The 15,271-nt window shown below is 53.9% G+C and overlaps 3 protein-coding genes across 3 annotated transcripts; 2 read left to right on the top strand and 1 right to left on the bottom strand.

Annotated features, from left to right (window-relative positions):
- Window positions 1-1,262: 1,262 nt before the first annotated feature.
- NGA_2120010 (uncharacterized protein) lies at window positions 1,263-2,056 on the bottom strand (the record flags this gene model as incomplete). The annotated part of the gene is made up of 1 exon (XM_005855926.1): window positions 1,263-2,056. A coding segment is annotated over one exon (767 nt), but the record flags the coding sequence as incomplete, so codon positions are not given.
- A 9,182-nt stretch (window positions 2,057-11,238) lies between these two features.
- NGA_2050200 (chloride channel protein) lies at window positions 11,239-11,585 on the top strand (the record flags this gene model as incomplete). Its single annotated transcript, XM_005855924.1, has 1 exon — window positions 11,239-11,585. A coding segment is annotated over one exon (347 nt), but the record flags the coding sequence as incomplete, so codon positions are not given.
- A 654-nt stretch (window positions 11,586-12,239) lies between these two features.
- Window positions 12,240-12,490, top strand: NGA_2126200 (chloride channel protein; the record flags this gene model as incomplete). Its single annotated transcript, XM_005855927.1, has 1 exon — window positions 12,240-12,490. A coding segment is annotated over one exon (251 nt), but the record flags the coding sequence as incomplete, so codon positions are not given.
- Window positions 12,491-15,271: the final 2,781 nt, after the last annotated feature.

Below are 15,271 nucleotides of genomic sequence, written 5' to 3'. Positions count from 1 at the left end.
TCATGCTCGCCACGCACTCCAGACCCTACGAGAAAGTACCATAAAGATGGTTTGTGACGACAAGCGAAAAGTGATCGCCTACTTGTGGTACTTGAATGCCCTCCTCTCCATCGCTTACGTTGTAGTCGCTATTGCTGCAGCCGCCAACCAGAAAGACCTGGAGACGGCCACCACGAACCATGCCGCAGGTTTCGCTGCCATTTGGTCCATGCTTATCTTGTTCCTTATTATCATCGGCGGAACCATCACCATGAAGCGGGTACGTAGACCGGTCCTTTCGAGTACGACGAGACCAAGAACAAATTCGCCCCCTGTCGATGCATCCCTGTCCGACATGCTCCACCTATCGACATTTCCTCCACAGCTAAAGACGCCTATTGCCACCGGTGTCTTTCTGGGCGCCTGCATCATGTACTCGCAAATGCAGCTCTTGCTCTTCGCTATCTTCGTAGGCTTGGCGCAGACCTCGAGCGGGGACGTGGAGAGGCGGAGCAACAACGCCATGGCGGTCTTTGCTTTCTTCCTCTTCATCCTCTACACCGTCTTTTCGGTCTGTCTCTACTTCTTTCGACACTACGTCATTGACGGTAGGCATCGGGAGGCACGACGGGCGGTGCCACCGTGGAGGCAGGAAGGCTTGTGCCATGGGTTTCTGATGCATGACGCATGAATGTTGGCAAAGGCATTTTTGCAATTATGTGTCCTGGTGGCACAGAGGACTCAAAGTTTCTTTTTGTTTTTACGTCTCCCATTGAAATTGATAGATGCGCCAGCTCCCGCGGAAAACAGCTATGCCTAAAGAGTTCGGCGAGTTGTGATGTGAGGAGTGACGAGGCAGGGTTTTATACAAAGAAAAAGATAGAAAGACGGCGCAGTAGGGCAGACAGGATGTTGCCGGAGGAGGGGGATGTATGAGGAGGAAGCGCGGAGAGGCGATGGAAGGTTGCAAAGGTAGCAGTGAGCCAAGGGAAAGCAGGGAAGGCGTGTCTGTACATGGACCGATGAAAGCACGCGTGTATGACGCGTGCGGGCAGTCAAGTGGATTGATGTTCGCGCTTGAGAAAGCTCCAGGGCCCGGTAAAAGAGCTGCCCTGTTGAAGCTGTCTCGCACGTGGAGGTGCGTGTTCGGAGAGAAAGAGGACACGCATGCATTCAAGGAGTGCTCAAATGATGGGAGGAGGACAAGGCCCGCAACAGCACGCATTCAATCGAAAAGAAACAGCGCTCAGAGCAACTCCTGACTCGGCAGATAGGAGTTTTTCGGCCGAACCTCTTTCCTCTTTTTTGTCCTATTCTTCCTCTTCCTCATACCTTATTTCCTCCAACACATCATTTATGCGACATACAACATGTCTGATGTTCGTTTCTAACCGTCTAGCGCCTTCACGCAAAAGCATTGCTTCCCGCCCGTCAGAATTTTCATTCCCTGCAGCGCCACTGCACGTGGAAGTCGCGAGTCTAAACTTTTCCAGATGCAGGGCGGCTGTGAGAGACAGTTTCTCCTTTTCTTCCGCTTGTATTCGACGAAGTAACCTTGCCAGAACTACTCTGTTGTAGGGATCCCTCCCCAGGCACTCCGCAACCGCGTTCACAAGGTTGCTCAAAACTGCGAACTTGGCCGTAGCTTCCGCGCACAATGCATCGTATTCAGTGAATGCCCGTGACGACAGAATTTGGGCCAAGCCCTGATCAAAAAAATTGTAGGCTTGAACGCGCTCCTCCTGCGCTTGCCGGAAGGTTTTCACCAGTTCCCTCACAGGCAACGCCGTCAACCCCTCCTGCAACTTGTGCACGCTCTGTTGTGCCTGGGCCTCAACGGAGAGGATGGTTTCCTCCTTGTTCGATGGGTGGGTAGACGTCTCTTGAGGTGGTTCGCAGGCGTGCACGCTCTCAGAGGAGGGAGCCGACGGTCGCAGGTCTATCACCTGCCCCAGGAGGCACCCCTCCTGCACCTCTTCCTCGGAGTGATGGTGCCTTTGACTTCCTACCTCGCAGCTTTTTCGTCCCGCTAATATTGCCGAGCACTTACCAAAGTCCATGCGTAGACTCTCCTGTTCATGGGGAAAATAAGTGAGGTGATGCCGGTTGCGTCCCGGTGCGTGCAACTTCCTCGCCAGCCTCAGCGAGAGCAACGTCTGAGTGCAACATGATGTTCTCGCCTCGGACTTAAGGATAAGATCGCACGTCGACCATCCAACTGCGAATTCTGCGCAAAAATTAAATTCATTGCCTCTACCCAGGCGTTAATAAACGAGGGCCATCAGACTTACCGAGGGAAAAGCATTCTATATCTTCCTGCGCATCCTCACCTCGGTATCATGATGCTCCACTCCACACCGAACCCTACGATCAATGGCACGATAGTCCTCCTCCACACACATCCCAAAATCTTATCAGGCCCTGATAATGCCATCTCCGATGAGCTTGACCCCGGCATCGCAAGCTTTTTTGGCCCAGATCTTCCCTCCGAACGCGCCCCCTGCAAGAGACATGCCTCTCGACGTGGGTCGGGCCAAGATGGAGGCGGCCGCACGGGCATTGGGGGGGCCATACCTAAGCGTCCGACGCGTGGAGGACCTCAGTATCCCCTCGTTGGATGGCAACGCTTCAGTGAAGGTCCGGGTGTATTCTCCCAAAATTGACGCGACGCTCCCGGTTCTTCTGTACGCGCACGGCGGCGGTTTCGTCAAAGGCAACCTTGAGACGCACGACCAGCTGTGCCGGCGTATAGCGGTGGGGTCGGATCATGTTGTGGTCGCGGTAGATTACCGGCTGAGTCCGGAGCACCGCTTTCCCGCTGCATTGGACGACGTGGAGGCGGCGTACACTTGGGTGGTGGGGCAGGTGGCCTGGGACGCGACTCGCATTAGCCTGGCGGGGGACAGCGCGGGTGGCAATTTAATGAGCGCCTTAGCAGTGAGGCTTGCGGGTAAGCCGGAGTCCCAGGTCCGGCCAGAGCATCGCATCAGGCGGCAGGTCCTCATTTACCCCGTTGTCGACGTGCGACGCCGGGGGGAGTCCTACGAGACCTACGGCACAGGCTACGGGCTGTCCGCTACCGCCATCGACTATTACCTCGAGAGCTACCTGGGGCCCGCGTACACAGACGCCAAAGACGAAGACGCCCGCCGCGCCGTGCTGGAGAACCCGGAGGTCTCCACCATCCTATACCAGCATCCTGAGAAGCTCCCACCCACCCTGATTTTGACCGCGGCGTGCGACCCGCTGGCCAGCGAGGCGGGCTTGCTGAAGGAGCGCTTGGAAGCGGCAGGAGTGCCTGTGCGTCAGATAATATATCCAGACACGGTCCACGCCTACATGACGTTCTTCGACATTTTTCCGGAGTCGGAGCAGAGTCTGGAGGAGATCGTGAGGTTTTTGAACGAGGACATCGGGTCCTGAGAGACATGCAAAAGCGGGGGACAGCTGGGAAGGAGGTTGGGCTTAAACTGGTCCCTTGTTTAATTTATAGGATGCCACGCAGGTATCGCTTGCTTGTGGGAAAGTATTGAGAACTGTGGCCAGATCGGGAGAGCTGTGGACAACCTTGTTGCTTCCACGGGCATGGCGCCCATTTTTTATTGCTTCCAGGCGGGCGTCTCAATCCTCCGCCCTCCCTGTAGCTCCATTATCTCTCTTGAACGTCCGGCCCCAATCTGTCTACAATCCCCCCTATATACCCCGCTTTCCCTGTCCACCCCCTTCCATCCCCCCCTAGAACCAAGCCAATCTGTGCACCAGCAAGTCCCGCAGCAACATCCACGCCCCTTCCCTGTGAATCATCCCGAGCCCTTTAAAAGCCGGGCAGTGGCACCCCTCCGTCGCTCCCTCCAACTCCCTGCACGGGCAGATCTGCAAGTCCACCCGAATGCCGAGGAGAAAGGTCTTATCCGCCCAGTCCCCCATCTCCACCACGGGGGCCACGCGCAGGGAGTGCGTGGGGTCGAGCACCACCACCGTCGTCGCCCCCCCACCCGGGCCGCTAAAAGCCCCGTCCCAGCACCTCCCTTCCCATGGAGGGGGGCGAGGCGCCTCCAGTCGACTCCTGACCAGGCACGCGGAACGTCCTCGCTCCCGGTCGTAGATCCCGAGGGTGAAGAGCAAGGCCGGCCTTCCTTCTTGCTCCCCCTCCTCCTCTCCGTCCTCCTCCTCTTCCTCCTCCTCGTTGTCCGTCGTGTCTGTCGCCCCCGCGCCCATTGCCCTCCCCCACCCGGACCTTGCCACCTCCTCCGACGCCATTTCCTCCCCTCCGCCAGTCTCCCTCTCTTCTTCGCACCTCCACGCTCCGCTTCTTCGGCCCATCTTCACCCTCCTGCACCGATGTGCGTGAGCTCCTCCCCCGCGTCCTCTCACTCGCACCACCCCACACGCCCTCCCTCCGTCCGGCCCTCCCCCCACCCCTGGGTGTCCCTCCCTTCTGCGATCGCGGGGCAGCGCCTTCGCATTCCCACCAAGAGATGCCTGTGCTGGCTGCAAGCGAGACTTGACGTCTATCCCCAGCTGCAGTCCTTTTCCGATGACGAAGAGGCCGGCTGATGTGAAGAGTCGCCCCCGCTCTTCCCCGTCTGCCAAGCTCAAAGCTGTTGAGTACACCAGGGACTGGTGCTGTACCTCTCGGACCTCGACAATCCAGGTGAAGGGTTGGAAGAAGCTCTCGGGCGGCAGAGTGCAACACACTGTCTCGTCCTCCCCGCCGGCAGATCGCAACAAGGGTTGACAGCAAATTCGCGCCCGTTGCTGCCCCACATAAAACCGGTGCACATTTTTGGTGATGTCTAGGCGCTTCAGCATAGATTGACCGTACTCCTGGTTGATCAAGGGCTCCCATATGTCATCTCGCGTTCCCAGTCGTCTCCACATGCGGTTTATGCGACATATGGGTGCGAAGCTCCGGATGGAGCGTGGGAGGTAGTCCAATACCCGGCAAACGACGTCCTCCGGCAATGAAAACGAGAAGTTGGAGGGAGGCAGCACCACAGGCTGGCAAAGGGATGGACGGGTGAACGAGTGGGAGGAGGATGGCGAACCTCTGCGATGGGGGGGCATGACGCACAAGGTCGGAGTTGGGAGCAGGCACTGAAAGCAAGCGAACGAGCCAGTCAATTGCCTGTCTCCCGGAAGCCTTTCAATCGGACACTGGCATCACATAAGTAGGCCTGATCCCGGCATAAGCCTCCCAATGCCTAACATTGATTAGGTGATACGGGGGGGGGGAGAAGGGGTTGATGAGTATTGGATTGTCTTTTGAACACCCACCTGCTGCGACGAGCATCGGGATCCGCTGCTACTCCGTCTCGCTATCGCCCACAGCCCCTCAAAAAGTGGTCACTGTTACACTCAGGCGATCTCTGCCCACACGGACACACAGGGCTTGGCTTGGACTGGGGTGCGAAGTGCATGCTCAAGATCTCAGCCTTCGCTCGCGTGTCTTGGCTGCTTTCGGGTTGGGCTTCTTCCTTACCTTCATATCACCGTAGAACACTTGTCCCCTCCTTTACCCGGCTGCTCACCAGGTAACCTCCGGAAACTCATAAAAAATTAGTCGTAGCACAGCGATTTTTTTCCTAGCACTTTTTCCCAGTAGTCGTGGGGACAGTTACATGATCGGGGCCATTGGAGGCAGGGCTTTTTAAGGCGTGTACCCCGACATGTGCATGACTCAAGCGGTACCGTCTCAATACCTGGAGTACATGACATTGACTACAGGCAGATGAGCTCGGAAGACTTCGACTTCGGCCCTGCCGACCGCCTCAAAGGCTTTGAGGTGAGGCCCTGTGGAAAGTACAGGCGTCGTACTGCGGGTCGCCGGCCTCAAAACCCTCGGCCTTGTAGTCATGTCGTAAATGGCACACTTTTTCAGAAACAAAAATGCGGGTAACGATTTCCTATGCCCTCGTTCACCGCACAGAAACCAACTGTGTGGCAAGAATTTACCCCCCTGGCAGCACAGATGCAGGCGGTTAATCTCGGACAGGGCTTTCCAGACTGGCCCACCCCTGACTTCTGCAAAACGGCGGCCGTGCGCGCCATCGAGAAGAACCACAACCAATACTGCCGCTCGGCCGGGCTGCCAGACCTGGCCTCCGCCCTAGCCACCCACTACTCGCCCCTCTTTGGTCGGACCCTCGACCCCGACACCGAGGTGACGGTCTCTGTGGGGGTCTCGGAGGGCCTCTTCGCCGCCATCCACTCCCTCGTCAACCCCGGCGACGAGGTGATCCTCATCGAGCCCGCCTTCGACATATACGCCGCGCAGGTATGTGGGAGAAGGCGGGGGGAGGTCTGCTCCACGCCTCAAGCCCGTGCTCACACACACTCCCACACACTCCCCCTTTCCCTCCCCCGTCCAGGTAAAAATGGCGGGCGGGACCTGCGTGTACGTCCCTCTTCGACCCCCATCCCCCTCCTCTTCGACATGGAGCCTGGACTGGGGAGAGGTGGCCGCGGCCTTCACCCCCCGCACTCGACTCCTCCTCCTCAACACGCCCCAAAACCCAACGGGGAAAGTCTTCGCCCGATCCGAGCTGCAAAAGCTCGCGGACCTGGTCCGGGCGCACCCGCGGGCCCTGGTTCTGTCCGACGAAGTGTATGAGAACCTCACCTATCCGGGCCACGAGCATGTGCGCCTCGCCACCCTGCCCGGCATGTGGGAGCGCACCTTGACCTTGTCCTCGGCGGGAAAGACCTTCTGCGTGACCGGCTGGAAGATCGGCTGGCTCATAGGCCCAACGCATTTGATCCGGGGGGTCATGTGCTGCAACCAGTACGTGCAATTCTCGGTGGCCACGCCCCTGCAAGCGGCAGTGGCTGAGATGCTTCGGCGGGCCCAAGAACCTTACATGGAATTTCCCTCTTACTACGCCTGGCTGCGGGACGAATACATGCGAAAACGGTAAGTAGGGGAAAGCGTGACGGGGCGGGGGCGATGGGACGAGAAAGATAGGGGGGTTGTGGGTGCGGGGAAGGGAAAAGGGAGGGTCTGCGGTGCGGGGATTGCTGCTTCCAGTCCGCGCATTGCGCAAAGGCAGGAGACAGGCAGATTCCGGCCATCCTGTACGTTTCCTTGACGTTCCCCCCCTCCTTTCCCTCCCCTACTACAGTACGCTATTAGTCGACGCGCTTAGAACAGCAGGTCTCGAGCCCATCGTCCCCGAAGGTGGCTTTTTCATCATCGCGGACACGAGCAACATCCAGGTCCCCCCGCGCTATCTTGGCGAGAGCACGCCGGCCTCCCCCAATCCCATGTCCAGAGATTGGGCCTTCTGCCGCTATCTGACTCTGGAAGCAGGCGTGGCCGCTATACCCCCCTCTGCCTTTTTACAAGGAGGAGCACAAACATTTGGCGAAGAACCATGCCCGCTTTGCTTTCTGTAAGGCAGACGCGAGCATCGTGGAGGCCAAGGCGCGCTTTCGTGAGATGGAGGGGGAAGGACGAGGCTGGCGCAGTGGGTCTAGAGAACGGGAATGGGAAAGAAGAGGCTTGAAGTGGTGGTTGGATCGGAAGGGAATGCTTTGGACGAGTGGCGAGAGACGAATAAATTCCGCAGGCGCGCCTGTCGCTTGAGGCCCGTGTGCCGTGCGGGTTGTTTGCCTCGAGTTTGGGGTCATGCAGGCCCAGGAGGCCGCCCTCCCGTGAAATGTGATGAAAAAAATGATTTGCCGACTGACTGTACAAGAGCTCCCTTTATGCCAGCCACAATTCCTGCACCATTCTTTGTTGTCCTTCTCACTCTAAGCGTTACTTCCCCCTTGCACCACAGGCGCGTGTCCAGCCACTGGAAAGGGTCGTAACCTCGATACAATTTTACGCTCTCAGGCCATCGCCTCCGATGTAGTGAGATCTGAAGATTTTTGCTTCGCAGTGGAATGACTATTGCTGCCGAAATCTTCCGAGAAGGAATAGTCGCCTGGAGCTCACCGCTTGTCCGGGCCGCGTGGGAGGCGCATAAGGGAGATGAGGGACCTGATGGATGGCGATGGGAGTGGGAAATGCGGGAGGCGCCTCCCGACAAGCTCAATAGAATGCCGTTCGTATCCTTAAGCTTCACGCGCACATATCCCCCGATCGCCGGGAAGGGGGACTTTGGGAACGAAAAGCTCGAGGGTGAGAATTGCGCTGACAGGCGCTCGTCTTACAATGCCGAGGAAAGACGAAGCACGGAGGCAGATTTCGAGGAAGATGTGACAGGCCAGGATTACCGCGATGACGCCTCTCTTCCTCCAATGCAGCCATCTTCCCCCACACCTGATCGTGCACGCATTGCCGTCATGACGGACTGGGATTTGCACGTTTTGTACGATGAGGCCTACAGGACTCCGACACTCTGGTTGCGAGTCACCCGAGCCGATGGGGCCCCCTTCATTAGAGATGAATTGGCGCGCTTTTGCGGCATTGCCACGGAAGACACTGACCAAGAAAACGAGGTAGGCAGGTGGACAATTTTGTCGCAAGATGAGCACCCACTTTTGGGACTCCCCTTTTTTTTTTTGCATCCTTGTGGGACGCCCGCGAGAATGTCTCGTATGATATGCTCGGGCCAAAATGAAATAGAATTTAGGACCGGCAGGGACGAGGAAGGAGTGGACGCCTGCCAGAGGGGCTTAGACTACTTGATACAATGGTTTAGTCTTGTAGCTCCAGTGTTGGGACTGAAAATACCTCCCCAATTTGTGCAGGCAATTTTATTCTCATTTCCATAGCAGTATCAGAGTAGTGCTTTTATTGAAGAAAATCCTTAAAAAATGTTCGGCCAGCGTCACAATGTTTATTTCTCATTTGATGTAGATACCAGATACCACCTAGTCCCATCCTCCCTCCTCTCCCTCCCCCCCTCCCCTCCCTTCCCTCCCTCCCCTCCCTCCCCTCCCTCCCCCCCTCCCTCCCTACCCGAGCGCGCGCACACAACGCTCTGGAAAGCGTCGTGGACCGGATAGGGATCGTGTTGAAGCAGATAGATGCCTACTAAACAAGTGTCCAAATTGATGACGTTTTGCACTGAGGTATCTATCTTTCACGTCTGCCACAGTCTTGCCCTACAACTCAATAAGCAGACTTGGAGTGCCCCTAAGGAATAGATTGTAGGGGAGGTAGGCCCTAAAAGCAGCACTGGATGCAATCAAGAGACGCGTTCCTCTTGATTCTTGACTGCTAGTCCTTTGTTGATCCATTGCAGGCTATATACCAGTGAACACTTGAGGATAAACACATCGTAACAAATAACGTCTGGCTTGCCAATGAGAGCAAGTCAACGTCCTTTGCCGACGTGAATACCTCTGAAGATGTTTGCACGCGGCACATACTCTGTGCTTACGCACGAGACACGGTGCGCGCGTGTTGCGAACAGATCCAAGTCACAAAGACCTTTTGGCAGGAGTCCCACCCTTTCGTGCCACCCGTCCCGTAGCTATAGGTATAGGTCCTTATAGGTTGACGGTACCCACCGGGAGAAGAAAGGTACAGAGAAATACCAAATAGGTAAAAATATGACAACACGTTCTTCGTGAGAAAAAGTCTATACACCCCCTGGGTGTATCCCGCCGTGTAGTATTGCGGCTCGGCTCGGCCTGGCACCTACCCGGAGTGCACTATTCCGTCTACACATCGAGAAACATCCATCATTCACTTAAAGTCCAATCACAAAAGAAGATAAACTCCGCGATTGCGTCTCTTTCACACACCACCATTAAAAGTCTCTCCTACCATAAAAGGCTTTAAGAGGAGTGTAGAACATGCTCGGGGCGTGGTTCTCGCATGTCTGGGCCAACACTAGTAGTTAGTGTAACGGCTACTAACGGCCGGCAAATGGACGTGCATTTGCCCAAACTTATAAGGCCCCTCTACCGCACTCCAGCCCCTATCCGCGGGCCGGGCGTGCTGACATTCACGACAGGCATTTATTTGTACTGACATCTACCATAGAAAAGATCATCGCTTGAAGATCGACTCGAATTCCCCTCCAACTCCCCTTGTACTCCTCCTGTCGGCGTACGCGTTCGTCACAAGAAGCGGCCTGCACCACATGGCAAAGGGTACAAAAGCCACCAAGAATGTGAAGGCCAAGGTGATGTCAGATATAAGGTAACAAGGAAGCATATAGAGTCCGATGGCCTGCGGATAAACGAATATAACCTGTCTTACTCCTCTTTCCTCTGTATACTCTTTTACCAGGGCCTTGCGGGAGCGATCGCCGTCACCTTCAGAGGATGGTGAAAATCATAACGATCCTCCTGCTCACGTTGGTGGTATTGTCCGGCGCATGATACCATTGTCTGCCCCTAGCATCAGCTTCGAAAATTCTCACAAAGCTCACCACTACTCGGAAGAGGAATGGGAGAAGGTCCAGGTCAGTGCGTCAGTTGGTTTTGTGACGGACACACCAACTTTTAAAAATGAGAGTACACATTATACGAGGCAAAAATGACAAGTCTGATCTGGTGCTGTGTCAGTGGGGTCTAAAGTCTGTGTCCGAAACTTAGACCGTCATATTGAAAAATAACGCTCGCTTCTATTCTTTTTCCCCACTAGGCCTTTTCATCAATCACATATCTGCCCTTACACACACGTGTGTTCCAAAAATGGCTTGAAGACAACTGGATCAAGCGGGAATGGGACCACTGGGTAATGATGGGGTTAATTGGCTTTTTTGTCGGCATGCTTGGGTCTACCCTTAAACTCGTCATTGAAAAAATTGTGGAGTCTAAATTCCACCACATCACAATCCTGCTGAAAAAAGAGGCTTTTGGACTTATGTGGTTCTTGGCCATAGCAATGTCAATGTCTCTGGCACTGGCATCTGCAGTAGTTGTAGTATACGGGGAGCCAGCGGCGGCGGGATCCGGTATTCCTGACATCATGGCTTATTTGAACGGAATATCGATCCGCAAGATCTTCGGATCGAAAGCCCTTGTCGTCAAATTTTTTTCTTGTGTATTCGCTGTATCAGCAGGGTTGTATGGCGGACAAGAAGGTTCGTGCTGATGTGGGGGTGATCGAGGAGAGTCATGACGCATGATCGACCTGGGAGCAGAGTGTATTCCTGGCGAATAGGGAGCATGTGATAGAGCTTTTTTGGCGTCTGGTGTCTGAAAGCCGCTGTCAATTAGAATTCCATGTCTTTTTACTCTCTATACTGATATATTCTTCCAAACATATTCCATCATCTTCATGTGATGTCCCTCCTACCCCCAGGACCCATGATCCACATGGGCAGCGCCATTGGTAAGATTCTCAGCCAAGGTGTCAGCTTCTCAGGAAAATACAGCAAAATACCGGACTTCATCCTTTTTAAGCGCCTTCGTAATATGTATGACCGGAGAAATTTTATCAGTGCGGGGGCCGCTGCTGGCGTGGCCTCTGCCTTCACTGCGCCCGTGGGAGGCCTTCTTTTTGTTCTGGAGGAAATCTCCTCATTCTGGACACACAAGCTGGCCTGGCAAATATTCTTTTGTTGTGGCGTGGCATCCTTCACCACGCAGGCGTTTACGTCTCTTTATCGCACAGGCTCCCTCGGATCATTCTCGCGCGCCGCCTTCAATATCGACCAAGCCATCAACTCCCAGCTGACAATGTTCCTGCCCACCGTCGGGGTGGGCATAATGGGAGGGCTCTTTGCTGCCCTCTTCACGTGGGCGAACCTAAATATCTGCAAATGGCGAAATCGAAACATTGTTCCCAGGCCCTGGGCCAGAATAGCGGAGCCTGCTGTGGTTGCCTTCCTGACCACCACCTTGGCGGTTCTCATCCCCTACTTGTTCGAGTGTATGCCCACGCGCTGCAAAAAGGACCCAAGTCTCCCAGGATGCACGCCGCGCTATGCGAGCAGTGATGTGCCGGAGGAGGGCCTGATGCAATATACCTGTCAGGCGGAGGGTATGTACAACCCTGCAGCTACGCTGTTTTTCACCACTGGCGACAGGACTATCGAGCACCTGTTGAGCCGAAATACCCACTACATGTTCGACTACGGCTCACTTATCACACTTTTCGTCGTCTACTTCTCCCTTTGCTGCTATACGATGGGAATGGCTCCAGCCTTGGGTTCCATGGTTCCTGCGCTTTTAATCGGGTCGGTGCTAGGTCGCATCGCGGGGCTGGGGGTGACGGACATCGTGGGGATTCACGAGGGGGAAGAATTGACATGGGTGGACCCCGGCGGGTTCGCATTGATTGGAGCGGCAGCATTTTTTGGAGGACTAACGAGACTGACGTTCACCTTGGCGGTGGTGATGATCGAACTGACCGATGAGACGCACTTCTTACTCCCCATTATGACGGCGGTCATGGTGGGAAAGTGGACCGCGGACCTGTTGATTGACTCCTTATATCACAAATTGATCGACCTCAAGTGCTTTCCGTTCTTATCTGATGAGCCACATGTCGAAGAATGCCTGGACCTGTATACCGTGGAGGACGTAATGGGCCGAGACGTAGTGACCATACCGGAGATCGGCTCCGTAGCCCTCATGGCACACATTCTCGCATCCTGCAATCATCGTGCCTTACCTGTGGTGGAAGTGACGGAGAACGGGAACGAGGTCTTTAAAGGTATCATACTGCGGAGTCACGTTTTTTCCATCCTGGCAAAAGAGTCCTTGTTTCTGGAGGAGGACAACCCTGTAGTTGTCTCGAAATCGCCCTCCTTTTCCATGGGAGAGGGCGAGGAGGGAGTTACTAATTTGCATATGGAAGCGCTCGGTATAGCGGAGCTAGTCAACTTGGACGATAAGATGCCAGTTACACTATTGGCTAAGACTGAGGGTGAGCGGAAGGTCATGTTGGGGAGACTACAGGCCGCGGAGTATCATCGCCGATTTGTCACTCTGGCGCCGTACATTGATCAGTCAAGCTATCGCATTGCCCCCACGTTCTCACTAGAACGCGGATTCAATTTGTTTCGTACAATGGGCCTTAGTCACATAACTGTGGTGGATCAAAATAACGAAGTCGTGGGAATCGTGTCTCGGAAAGATTTGACCAACATGAACATCTACAGAAAGCTAGAGGAGATACAAGAGAGGACAGATGAAGGAAGGTCAAATGAGCCCGATAGATCAAAAGTTGAGTATCATGATGCAACTAGCGGTATTATATTCCATGATTATCATGATTCTCCCGCGCCACCTCGTGTAAGACAAACTAGACTGCGCTCTGTGCGAGATCCCGAGGTGCAAGAGAGCCATAGGAAAGCCATTGCGGCAGCAGGCCTTGACCAAGGCATGTTAATTTAGACTGAAATCACTTGTTGCGGAGCATGTGAAACAAAAATGATAACTTATATAAAAGTGCATAGATAAAAATACTGAATGTACTGTGGAATAAAAGAAGTTTGTGCTTTGATTGAGGAGTACCAACGCCAATCATTTTTTAAGTTTGAAACTTTGAAAATCCGGTGTCGCCATGAAAGGGCAGACGCCTTCTGAATCTGCACTTTCCGTGCGGATTGACGCAGCAGCACGTGCTTACGTATTGTCTTGTGCTATTTGGTGCTTTAAAAGTGGAGTTGAAAGCGACCAGGTATGTATACTTTTCTGAAAAACTGCTTACACGGTGAATGGAGTATTTCGAGTGCCGTGCGTGTCGCAAAACTCAGGCTCCAGAGGAGCTAGCTGTTTCTTTTTGTTCCGGTCGGAGGGATCGCGGCGAAAAGGATATGGCAAAAGGGCGGCCATCCTTTTTGGCTAAAAAATGAATTATATTGTAACCTGACATCTTATTTGCTTTGTAATTATATGAAAAATGACCCTGTCTTTTCCTAAGTATCCAACCTTTCTTGTCTACCGGCTACTTCCCCCTTAGGCTCTCCATTTTCCATGGCAAAAGCACAGTTTGACCCTTCAGCGTCCTTACCCTCAAGGAAGGGTAGAAACTGGACAATTGGTGTAAGTCTGACCTTAATTGTACTTGTAGCAGCGGCTACGGGCACATATTTTCATTTCTCTAGTCAAAAGTTGCGGAACGTCTCTGGAAGAGATGTGGCTGCCGCGGCCACTACCCTTGAGGAACCTATCTTGACAAGAACAATCAGTCGGCTACGACGACATTTAGCATGGGGTGCCGCAGATGTCGAAGAAGATAATGTCATAGAGGACATCCACGATACGCTTGACGAGGCTCCGGGAGTGCCTGAGGATGACGACACCCCCAAAAAGAAGAAAAAGAAGAAGTTCAGTTTTGACGACAATCTTGATGATGACTTGGGTGATGAGGCTGATATGAGTGACGACGATATGGGAGACGATGATGTACCTGGGGACGACGCAGACGTGGGCCCCAAAAGACCCAAGAAGAAGGGAAAGGCTACAACAAAGAAAGGGAGCAAAAAGAAGCCGGTCGGCAAGAAAGGGAGAGGGAGAACAGACGATAGTCCGGTCGTTATTAATGCTCGTCCCGGAGGGGGGGCATCGCGAGTCTCCCGCGGCGGGGGAAGATCAAGCCCAGAGGACGGGAAAAAAGATCCTCTGACCCCCACGCTAGATACCCGGGACACTCGACGCTATGCGGATGAAGTCGTACTTCCGGACGGACACACTGTACACATTGATGTCCCTAGCCCTTAGACTATATTCATGACCCAGGCCAGGGCAATGCCTGGATCGATGAGTGTACATATGGGTGTAAAAAGCCGTAAGTAGACATGACAGCGTCGGAAATAGTTTATTGCATCTTGTATTACCTTCTCACAAAGGAAAGTTATTGCAACGCTTGATCTGTCTTCGAAATGCTTCAATAAAAGATAATCGTAGAAAACGTAATTGTGGACCAGGCGCTGGGATCCGCTCCCACAGACGCATGTGACTTATCTAAAACCACAAGAGTTGCAAAGCGAGTCAGTTCAAGGTTACGTGAAACTTTTCAAGACTTCGATCGTTTTTGCATTTGTTGAAATTTGTAATCGTTTATTCATCATAAGCACAATGTTTTGGAAGAGAATAGATGGTAAAGCGTGCGATGTTAAAAGTTCGCAACGTTCTAGCCATCGAGATATCCTGTGGACCCTCTATACTTCCCAACACCCAATTCGTGAGTTTGTCCCATTCGTCTCATGCTTGCATAAAATGCGTCTGTAGAGAAAAGCTGGTGCAGAGGAAAAGCGGCCATGCGGGGAATTGACTCTGTCGTAATGGATGATACGGTGGAATTTGCACAAAATCTACCTCCCTGTAACATGAAAAGCTAGGGTACCCGGATGCCGCTGCGCGTGAGACGAGCGACAGGTGAGCCAGAAGCCACTGGCTTGTCACATCTACTGTCTTCGATGGCATGGCTTTCGTG

This window comes from Nannochloropsis gaditana (assembly GCF_000240725.1).
Source record: "Nannochloropsis gaditana CCMP526 unplaced genomic scaffold scaffold073, whole genome shotgun sequence".
Taxonomy (NCBI): Eukaryota; class Eustigmatophyceae; order Eustigmatales; family Monodopsidaceae; genus Microchloropsis; species Microchloropsis gaditana.
The sequence above is the reverse complement of the archived record's forward strand: the minus strand, read 5'-3'. Positions and strand labels throughout refer to the sequence as shown.